General features: G+C 48.3%; 1 protein-coding gene across 1 annotated transcript; it reads right to left on the bottom strand.

The window, feature by feature from the left end:
• Positions 1-9,178: 9,178 nt before the first annotated feature.
• On the bottom strand, positions 9,179-10,679 carry FOXQ1 (forkhead box Q1). Its single transcript, XM_058831945.1, has one exon. It carries the CDS (start codon positions 10,537-10,539, stop codon positions 9,313-9,315), a length of 1,227 nt encoding a protein of 408 aa, XP_058687928.1. The 5' UTR covers positions 10,540-10,679; the 3' UTR covers positions 9,179-9,312.
• Between the last annotated feature and the right edge of the window lie 912 nt (positions 10,680-11,591).

Raw genomic sequence — 11,591 nt, 5'->3', positions numbered from 1 at the left:
AGCAGTGTTCAATCCTGTTTTGCAAGCAATTAAATAAGAATGAATATGATGATACGGTTTTGTCAGACCTCATCACATCTGGGAGACCTGTAGGCACCAGCCTGTTAAGCCAGACTTCTTGTTCTGGTAAGGAAGAGCAGAACTGTGCCAAAGGGAAGGGTCCCACGGCTTAGATAATTATCTGAGTTAGATTTAAGTCTGGATGCATGTGACTCCTCAGAAATTGCAAAACCTCATTTCTTAAAGGATACTATGACAGGGTGTGCAAGTCCACAAGGAGCTCTGCTTTTCCATTGCAGTGTTCCCTGTATTAGAATAGATTCTGGTAAAGTAATAACTACCTGTGTTCCTGATAAAGCTAACTACCAGAAGTACTCTGGATGCAAAGAAAAAATATGTCTTAGTTTACAACAGGTTTCTATATATATCTTGATACCAAGCTGGCTGAAAAGAATGACTTTAGCTCTCCCATGTACATGCACATTTATAATACTATGATTTAAATATTTAAAATATTAATTATTTTCCAGAGGTTTTTATTCTCACTTGGAATAAACCTCCTGACTTCCACTGAGGCAGAGCCCTGAGAACAATTTTCATTTTAATTGCACAAAGCAATTTCCTTTCCACAACAACTAGTTATATTGGATGGTGCAGCAATCCTAAAGGAAGAGGAGTGTGGTCCTTTAATTTAAACAGTTAACTACAATGATATGTGCACTGAATTAAAAGGTGCTAAAACAATGGTGTACATTGGTCAAGTTTTTAAATTTATTTGCTTTAAGACGTTTTGTTGTAGAGGCTTGTTAAAACGTGACACATATATATGTGAAAATAATTATTAATTGCTGATACTACACTGTGACCTGAATAAAAAGGTTTTTATGGCATCTTAAAGTAAGACAGTAAACTATAGCTTTGGCTAATTAGCACAAGTACTAGCCTTAGAACTGTATCCTATGCTCTTCTATGTTATACAGGTTTATTCCTCTAACTAACAGGCCTTTGGCACTAGTGTTCACAAACCTGTGGGTGACCTGACCGACTTCTAGATGTCTCAGCTGTTTCCTAATTTGAGTCATCTTCATGCTGTAGGAAACCCCAGCATAATTCCCCAACATTTAAATCAAGCTATGAAAAAGTACATCTTTCACTTCTTTTCACACAGAGGATCTCTTGGTCTTGAGATGTCAGTTGGACAAAGAACAACGAGGTGTCTAATATAAATTTTCCTGATGCAAATATTTATTAAAGTTTGGGTAATCCTACAGTCCTTGCTCTGGTTGTTTGTAGTGGAGAGGAAGATATAACAACAAGATGATGGTATATGCTGAGAGTGTCAAGTCACCTGCTTGGATTTGAACCTCTCATCTGCTGTGATAGAAATAATAAAGCAAAGAGGAAATTCTCCCATGCAGCTACTGGTAACAGTATGGGATGGGGGAAGCTTATTCCCAGCAAAGAATAAAACCAATCTTCTTTGTATGGAATAAAGAAACTGGGAGCAGTAACTGGTTCCTGAGGAACAGGAGAATTCTAACCTGAATTCTCCTTGGGAGCTTCGACAAGTGCTTTATCTTGTTAGCTGTGGAAGACCCAAGCATTTCCCAGTTTCCTTGGGAAATAGCACAAGCAATGCTATACTCAAAGTTTGTTTGGGCCAAGGTCTCAGCAGTGACTTTGCTACAGGATGAGTGGGCTTTGGTTTAGGAGCTCTGACCAGACAAAATACAGTTTATATACTTTGTCTTCCCAATTTAGAATCTGGAAGGAGAGATGCTGTCTGTAAGAGACTTGGGTCAGAGTCCTCTTAGCAGAGGATGTTAAGGCATCAGGAAAGTCTATGACAAGTTCTGTCTTTTTGTGGTCAATGTTTTGTAGACTAGATTTGAGGGCAAAATTGTTTCTGTTTCCTTAAGGATAGCTTTGGATAAGGGAACAGAGGGAAGTGAAAGGGAAAGGCTGTTTCTCTGACTGAACAAGGTTGTTGAAATGTTGCACTGCTTTGTTTTTTTTTTTTTTTTTTTTTGTTTCTTTTTTTTTGATAGTTGTTGCTGAGAAGGTTGAGTAACTGCAGTCTCTACTCTGTTGTCATGTATGAGCCTGGCTGCTTTGAATATAATTTATAACTTCTTTGTCCTTTTTTAACCTGCTTCTTCTGGAGCTGGGGGGCATGGGAAGAACCTGACATGACTCCAGGTATTGTGACACAGAAAGCTATGCCTTTGCCATGTTCTTACGATTAGTCAGAAAGAGATGATCCAGAGAAGTTCAGAGATACACAGAAATTACTTGGGGGCTTCCTGGACTGACTTACAAGGAAAAAATTGGGAAAGTTGCTGCTGTACATCTGTAGAGTTCTGCTAAATGATTAATGTGGAATGTGATGATAACATGCAACTAATTGAGGCTTGTGCATGCCAAAGCGAGGGAAATTACTCTGGTGTTGCATGAGGATGAGCGCTGAGCATTTACCACTGTATTGAAGATGGCTGTGTGAAGTACCCAGAGCAACAGCTGTTGCCGGATAGTGGAAGAGAATTGCGTTATACTCTTGTTTTAAAAATAATACTAAAAATCTGCTGTCACCTGGTTATGCAACTTGTCTCACAAAGAAAACCATATCTTTGTAGGGTTTCTTCTTCATTGCTTAGGATGCTTTAAACACAGTTACTAAATACTGCCTTGCTTCATAATTTATTAAAAATAAACTGGAAGAAACTGCACTGCAGGGAAAGTAACTGGGCAATTCCAGAAAATTTTCATGTCCACATTTTTATACATTCTTATTAGAAATCTAGTGAAGCTATTTCAGTGGTAAGATGCTGTAATTTTAAATAATAAATGCCATGGAAGGAACTGAAATGGACTGAAATGAAAAGTTTGGTGTCATATGTCTGGTTTGAAGGACCATAGGTAATCTCGAGGTTTTACAGAAAATTGCCTTTTCAAAAATTCAAGTAAGATTGACAACTTCTACTTGGAATATTGAAGACGGTCTGCCTGTTTGTAACAGTTACTGAATAAAGTAATAGGCCAGGAAAATGGAGTCCCAGGCTTCTGCTGAAACGTTGAGGTCTTTATGGCAGGTAACTTAAAACTACCAAATAAAAAATGAATTTCACAGAAGCAGTCTTGTTGAAGAGTCCTCCCAGTAAGGTATCCTGGGATACCTCACGGACTCACAGAGCGCTTGTAGTTAAGCCAAATTTGGCTCAGGTATGTTATTCATTAGCACTATTTCTCTACAGTGCACTAAAAATACTTTAGCAATATTAGGGATAAACAAGAAGTGTACTATTTATGTGAAGGGTTACTAGCTGACTGTCAGATGTTACTGGAATTATACTCCAGTACCAACTTATGACTCAAAATAACAACAGCAATTCAAACACAGCTAAAATAAACCTATTGGACCCTAAACCAGCTAAATTATACTTATTAAAACATTTATGAACACATACTGCATATAAACATGTGTTCCGTGAATAGTTACGATCAGGAAGCAACAACAGTAGAATTTGGAAAACTAGGTGTTGGCCTATTTTTCTTGGTTTTTCCCTCTTACATGTTTTTCTGCCTTGTGGTCCTGGGTCCCACATACTCTTCTCAAGACTTTGTACTGAGGACTAGAGTTGTATTGCTCCATCTTGAATATTCTCTGCTATTAAACAGGGGAAAGAACCCACAAAAACATTGCTTTTCCCCATAGCAGAGGAGGCTATTAGTGTGCCATGCTGCTTGAAAGAGCTCTGACATTTTGAAACAGGTCATAACAAAGAAAACAATAGCGTGGTGCAAGAGCACAAATGTGTAATGACTGTGTTCTCTCAGTCCTTCCTCATACTCTCCCCCTCTGGCCCTGGAAAAGAGGACAAAGGCCTTGTCCACCCATATGTATGGAGGTATAACTTCCTGAAGACAACCGTAAAGTTTAGCTACTATGCAGGGCTGGAGAGTATGTGACTTAGTAGCTTTCTGAAATTGCCAATAGATAACCTGAAAAATGATGCATTAATATGTTTGGATGTTTAGAAAGGACTAGGTGTTCTGTAGCCATTTGTCTCATTTTATAATACAGTATTTACACTCTGTAGATAAGCTGGTTTTGAGACTTCTGAGAGTCAATGAAGACAGGAGGATTTAGTCAGAAGGAAAATGTTTCCTCTTCAGGATGTAAATGAAAGATGGAACTATATTCACCCCATCATTACAGATCTACTGTAGTGGTCAGCAAAACTGCAACAAGCACTCTTGCCAAAATCACAGTTTAGTGCCTTGAACTTGGCTGGAGGTGGATTTCGACTTTGTTTTTGTTGACTTCAGACTTAAAAGGCGAAAAGCCTGGCACAAAAGAAGGACTTGCCTGTTATTAAATGAAACATGTCCCCCAGCCCAGTGAAGAGCTGTGCAAAAGGTTGACTTTGGTTAGAAGCATTACCCTTCTATGTAGAGCTGTGGTTGCTCTCCTCGCTCTTGTGTAGGAAGTTTCACCTTGGGCTTCTTAAGGCATGGTGTGGAAAATGAAGGGCCTATGAATCTGAGTCCTTTGTATGCGCCTTTTCTGGGGTGTAATTTCTTTTTCTAAGTACTTTCTGTTCCTGAAACATCCAGACCTTAGGAATCACCCCTTTGGAAAGTGGTTTGGGTCACAAAAACCTGCAAATTCCCAAGACAAAATCCTGTCCAACTTTTTTCGGTCTTCTCAGCATCTAGTATGATACAAAAGGCTGCACATTTTTGCTTAGAAGCTTTCACTAAAGATCTATGCTTTGTAGCTAGAATTGCTGTGCTGAGGTAGCTGTTGAATAAAATGACTGATTTCAGTGGATTCCTTCCAGAGTAACATTATGGATATTGATGGGATACTTGTGCCATGTTATGTGTGATTTGGAAGGTAAGCTGAATGCAAATTTCAGGCTTCATCAGATCTGCTTGCTGAAAATTAGGCTTCATTAATCTGGTGGGAAAATAACAATCAAAATTCTGTCTTGCTGGCATGCCTTCACTGAGATACAAGAGTTGAAAACTTTGTCTCCCCTATAAAGGAAGGCACAGCAGTATTGTATCATCTCACTGCATGGACTCTGTGCAATATATGCAAGCTCCACATATATCATGTCCACAGATCACTTTTGCAAGCTTATTTCTTCTGTGTGTTCATTAATTCCTCAAGTGCACAAAAATCTGCTTAAACATCTCCTTTGCATTAATTTGGTCTTACTCCATTAAGGAAAAATTGATGCAGCTCTGCTGCTCATCAGGTTTAAATTTGAAGAAATTTAGGAAAGTGGCTAGGACTAATATTATTCAGGTAAACATTTTAATCACTATCTGCCATAGCTGGGGTGGGATATGGAGAAGCTGCCCAAAGTATTTGATGAAAATATTTTGATTGTCACGTATGATTATTTATTTTTGTTTTAAAGCAAGTTAAAACATTCAAAGCCTGAAAGAGATGACTCAGTTATAGGGGGGAAAGTCTCAGGAGCAAAATATATTTATTTGGAAAGCTAAATCTCTCTTCAAAAAAGCACTTAAAACCAGAGCCTGGTCTGAATGTGAATTCATGAGTAATTCTGCTCAGGCTGGTGTTTCCACCAGGCATATGAAGAAACTGCAGCGGGTTGGAACAGCCAGCATGGGATGTTTTCAGATCCCCTCACACGCTGATATAGACTTGTTTTGCTCCCTGTTCCTGTCAGGCTTTCTGTGCTACTGACCTAATTTTTGCCTGTGCAGTGTGTAAAAATGCCTCAAGTATCATCACAAACTGCACCCATCCAACAAACATGCTGTGGGTGATGCAGACACTGGAAGGGCCAAAAGGCCTTGGCGCCAAAGTGTTGGCTTGCTGCTGATGTGTCAAATATCACAAGTCAAAAGGCTTTTTCTCTCTTCTGTCATCCTGATTTATTAGACGTTAAAAAAGACAAAGCACCCAGACGTACAAACATCGCTGTTTCGGGAAGGTCTGTGAAATGGTTAATGCGCTTGTTCCACACAAAAATGTAAAGTGTCGGTTCTCTGATTACCTGCTGCTGGAAAGTGTTTGGACAGGTGCTGTGTTTCACCAGCCGTCTGTCACAAGCTGACAGCTCGGATTTATGGCTGTGCACCGGGGCCGGCCATCCCCCTGGGCCGAGCCCGCTCCGGGTCCCGGCCGGGGGCCGCTCCGCGCCGCCCTCTGCCCGCCCGGCGGGGCTGCTGCGGTGCCTCTGCCGTGCCACGGCACAGCGGCTTCTGCCTCCCCGTGCCGACACTCGCTCGGCAGCAATGGAGCCGGCGTGCTCTGGGAAGTAGAGCGAATGGGATCATTTCCACCCAAAGGTCAACGGGAGAAATTCGTCTCTTGCCTCCTCTTAGGAGGATGATGCGCAAGCAGGAGGAGGCGGAGAAGACCCTCCCTACCTTTCAGCAAGGGAAAGCCCCCCAGCCGCCCAGCGGGCTCTGGCCAGCAGGCGATACCTGCCCCCTGCTCCCATCGCTCTGCACCGGGCACTATTCTAAACCCTCAGCTCGACCGTCTGAGGAAATCCAAACAAGGGCTAAGAAAGGACCTCAAGGACACATCTACCCCTGTTGCTGTGCTCTTGACACACGTTTCTCGACATTTTAAAAAAATGGCGTTTCACAGAAGATAAATACAGAATAGAATACTTACTAACAAGGGATATATCGAACTCCGAGGGCTTTTTATTTTCTTTCTTTTTTTTTCCTTTCTTTTTCAATGTACTTATTTTCTAAGAGTAAAAAGCTCAATGTCATCCTGTTAAGCATACGTTTACACACAGTTCATCCCTATTCACACTTAAATACATCCGATTAAAATACTTATACGCTTGTAATAACAAATTCCACTTTCCATCAAGAGGCTTTTAACATACCCTGAAATATGACCTTTAAAGATGGACAAAAGCAAAAGACACTACGAGTTGCTTGCTGACAGGTCATGTGGACTCCTATAAAAAAAGAGATGGTAAAATACAAGCCAGAGGAAAGAGCAGATTATGGAAGGAAAGATTAATATTTGCACAGAGCCTTGAAGGCAGAATGATGTTGAAATTGTGTGTATGTGTGCATGCGCGTGTGTACATAAAAACCAATTCCTTCAAGGGTTGGATTACTTCATACATTAGTCACTAATCTCTCACAATGTTCTGATGGATATTATGGTCTGAGCTAAACACACCGTGAAATCTGCTCGAGCAGTATTGAAACAAGTCGGTGTTTTTGGCCGCAGATTGTTCTGTTTGAAGCTTTCCTTTCACAACACACCTTTGCTATTGAGAATAATTTTTGTGAGTAGAGTAGAAGCTAGTCAGTGGCTGAATCTCGGCATTGAGGGGAAAAAGAGGTGGGAGAGAAACTCCAAGGTTTGAAATACATGTAATTAGAGAGAAGACCATCCAACGCCCAAAATTCTTGTCATCGTTTTTTTAGGTAACCTGTGCTTACAGAGGACTTGAAGGGGAAAAAGCCCGCCGATTTTCATATTTTTTAAAGTATTAATTAAAATAAACAACCGAACAAACGAATCTCAAATGATCATTTCAGCATTTGTATAAACACTTCGAGTTCAAGGACGTCAGTGATTTCTAATTCAGTAGCAGAGGCAGTTAGCCCCTCAACCTTTCCTTTTTCCGACTTAGCCCTTCTTAGGCTTTGCTGTTCACTTCTGAAAATACAAACCAGGCTTAACATTGAAGGCTTCGAGAGAAGGCAAGGCGTGCAAACTTTTTATTACCAGCAGATACCCCCCAGCCCTCACCCCGCTGAGTGTTCGCCCGCTGTAGGTGCCAGCGGGGATGTGCCCACCAGAAGCAGCCAGAGCCCTGTAGTGCCGGCAACCTTCCTGAAGTGAGTTTTCCTTGGACCGAGAGATGACAACAGGCGCCTGCTGTCATTCGCGGGAGAAAAAAAAAGAAAAAAAAAAAAAGGGGGAGAAGGAAAAAAAAAAAAAAAAAAAAAAAAGGAAGGCAGATGTACACGATTTTCACAGGCTGCCCCTACGTCGGGCAGTTTGCCTGCAAAGATCTTCGCCTGCAAATCGCCCCGCCTGCAAATCTCCAGCATTTCTGGAGGGCTGAGCCCCGGCGGGAAATTCTGATTTGACTCGAGGAATTGCAGAGGACTTATCTGGTGGCAGCCCAAGAGAAGAACCTCTCATCTCCCGTAACTAAAAAAGGCGGGTCCATAGGTGGCACCTCTACCCGCCCGCAGGAGTGGGGATGAAAGGGTGGGCAGCCCTGCTGCCCCCCGCGGACCTAGCAAGCTTCTCGGTCAAGGTTGTCCCACGACAGGCTTCCCTCCCTCACGTCAATACAGACATCACGCTCTTCTCCTTATTACCGCCTTTATTTAGGGGGCAGCTTTTATTCGGGGGAAAGGAGAAAGGAAAAAAAACCGGAAAAACATGGTGGCCGAGCGTCAGTAAAACGCACACGCATATATATATTACATACAAACACGAAAATAAGAAAAAAATTACTCTTCTCTTTCCAGTAGCAGTGGTATTGACCATATATGTAGAACGCCAGTCAGTACAGGAAACAACGCCTGACATTTCCTGGAGCCCTTTCCCCTCTCCCGCCCCCTCCAATAATTAATTAAAAAAGCTGCACTCTCTTTGTGTTAAAAACACTACTTTTATAAATAATTTAATATCCTCCCTTCCCACGAAATGCTAGTTGCCGGACAGGAGAAAAGGTTTCTTTTGGCACAGTGATGCATTGCTTTGCAGTACAGACCTACGGCTCCACAGCAGACCCCGGCCCCCTCCCCTCCTCTCTCCCTGCTGTTCCCGGCCCCCTCCCTCCTCCCCGCCCTCCCAAGCGCACAGCGCATCCCCCGGCGGCCGCCACCGCGCCCCTCTGCGGGGCACCCCCGCTCTGCTGCCCCAGGCTTCGGTAGCAGGAGGTGTGGGGACAAGAGAGGGGCATAGAAAGGAGGTGGCGAGGGACTGGCTTAAGTCAAGTAGTGTCAACGAACAGTAAGAAGCACTTGAGGCTCATGGCTATGTCCAAACCGACAGTTGATTTTTTTTTTTCTTTTTCCCCCCCTTTTTTTCCTCTTTTCTTTTCCTTTTCTCTTTTTTTCATTTTTTTTCTTTTTTTTTTCCTTTTTTTTTTTTTTTTTTTTCTTTTTTGGCTTAAGTTAAACCCACTGTCATTTCACTAAGGCACAGTCACCGAGGCTTTCGCTTGGAGGCTGTGGTCGCCTCTGGAGTTAAAGTGCGGGATCCAGAGCCTCCTCCCTTCCCCCTCCACGCCTCCCCGGGCAGGTCCCTCGCAGGGGAGGAGGGGGGCTCCATTAAGCCAGGGGGGTCTCCACGGCGTACGGCTGGAACGAGGCCGAGCCCCCCGCCGCCGGCGGCAGCGGCCCGGCGAGCCGGAGGTGCCCGTAGAGCGGGGAGCCGGGCGGCGGTCCCCGCCCGCCCTTGGGGATGCCGGCGTGGAACAGCGGCGGCCGCTCCGCCAGCGGCGACGGCTCGCCCGGGGCCAGCGCGGGCCGCCCGCCCCCCAGCAGCAGCGGCGGCGGCGGCGACGGCTCTCCCAGCCCGTAGGCGCAGAGCTGCAGGAGGCCCCCGCCGTAGAGGGCGGCGGCGGGCGGGGGCTGCGCGGCAGGTGGGTAGGGGAGCAGCGGGTAGGGGCCGGGCAGCAGGTGCGGGGGCGCGGGCGGCGCCGGCCACAGGAGGCGGCCGCGGGGTGTCGGCGGCGGCTGCGGGGCGGCGCGGGGTCCTGCCGGCCGCTGCAGGAGGTTCTCGATGGCGAAGGAGCTGGAGAACTTGGCGGCGCCGCCGCCCGCCGGCCTCGCCCCGCCGCCCCCCGCCGCTGCCTCCTTGTCGCCCGGCGCGCAGCGACAGGGCGAGGAGGCGCAGCAGCACCGCGGGGAAGCGCCGGGGGACGCGGCGCCCGCTCCGGCCGCCTCCTGCGGCACTTGCGGCTGGGCGCCGGCGGCGGGGCGGGCGGGCTGCGGCGGCGGGGCGGCGCGGCTGAGGCGCTTGCGGCGGCGGCGGAAGACGCCGTCGGCGAAGGTGTACTCGCTGCTGGGGTTCAGCATCCAGTAGTTGTCCTTGCCCCAGGGCCGCGCCGGGTCGCGCAGCACCTTGACGAAGCAGTCGTTGAGGGAGAGGTTGTGGCGCACCGAGTTGCGCCAGCCGGTGTAGGCGCCGCGGAAGAAGGGGAAGCGGCTCATCAGGTAGTCATTGATCTCGGCCAGGGTCAGGCGGCCGCCGGCCGAGTCGCGGATGGCCATAGCGATCAGCGCGATGTAGGAGTAGGGCGGTTTCGGCCGCCGCGTGTAGGGTTTCCCCTTGGCGCTCTCGGCCGGCGGCGGTGGCGGGGGCTGCGGCGTGGGGGGCGGCGGCGGGGGATGCCCCGGCCGCCCGGCCCCGCCGCCCGGGCTGTTGGCCGCGCAGTCACCGTCCGAGCCCAGCTCGCTCTCCGCCGGAGCCGGGGAGAGCGAGCCGCTGCCTTCCTGGTCGCTGCCGGCGCTCAGCTTGTCCTCATAGTGCTGCGAGAACACCTCCAGCTTCATGGCGATGGCGCCGCCGGCCCCCCCGCACCCCGCGGCTCCGCTGGGCGGGCGCGACCCCCGCCCCTCGGCGCGGCCTCAAGGGAGGCGGGAGGCAGCGAGGGGACCCGGGGGCTTTCTATCCCCCCCGCCGGCTTGGACAGCTCCGCGGCGGCAGGCGAGACCGTCAGGACAGGGCAGCGGGGCTCCGCGCCCGCCTCAGCCCGCCGGGCCGGGGTCGCTGGCAGGGGCCGGCCCCTTCGCGGCCGGTGGGCACCGAGGACGGGCGGCGGTGCCCTGCCGCCCTCGGGACTGGGCGATCCCTCCGGGCTTCCACCTCCTTCTCCCCCACTGGGGTGCTCGCTCTCCTTTCGCCCCTCTTTTTTGTCCTTCTCGCTGTTTACTGTCGCCGCTCCATGGGGCCGAAGGAGAGGGGCGAGGCGGCCCCCGTGGAGCCGGTGCGAGTAGAGGGCGGGCGGTTGCCGGAGCTGGCACTTGTCCGTGTGCGCCCGGGCTCGGTGCTCCTCGGGGGCGCTGCCGCTGTTACCGTTCGGCGCTCCCCGGGCGCGGGGAGAAGCTCTCGAGGGCCGTCGGGGTTACTCCGCTCTCTCCGGCTTCGACCTGTCAGTGCCGGGACGCCGGGCTGGCTCCTCGCTGCGAGGCGGGCAGCAGACGGGTTATTAGGGTTATTAGTGTTATTGTCATTATCTCTCCCTTCCCCTGTGGTTGTGTGTCTCTCCACCACTTTCAGACCAGCCCATTATAACGCCGGCGAGAGGCGGAGCCAGGACAAAGATCTGAAAGGGTGGTGGGTGGAGAAGCAAGGTAGCAAAGGTGGGTATGCCCTAATAAGACGTATCAGAGCCGTGATTAGCCAAGATGACAGCGAGGTCTTGTTGGAAAGTTATTTTACGAAACTTGTTTGTATTTTCTCCTGCCAGGTCCCTCCCCTTCCCGGGTATTTCGAACGAAGCCGCAGTTCGGCGCGACTAAGCAGAGCCGGCCCGCCTCCCAGGTGTAAAATGCAGAATGACTTATAGGTGGCAGAGCTGAACCTGTTACGTGCAGTGATTTAT

Source organism: Poecile atricapillus, chromosome 2 (genome assembly GCF_030490865.1).
Source record: "Poecile atricapillus isolate bPoeAtr1 chromosome 2, bPoeAtr1.hap1, whole genome shotgun sequence".
Taxonomy (NCBI): domain Eukaryota; kingdom Metazoa; phylum Chordata; class Aves; order Passeriformes; family Paridae; genus Poecile; species Poecile atricapillus.
The sequence above is the reverse complement of the archived record's forward strand: the minus strand, read 5'-3'. Positions and strand labels throughout refer to the sequence as shown.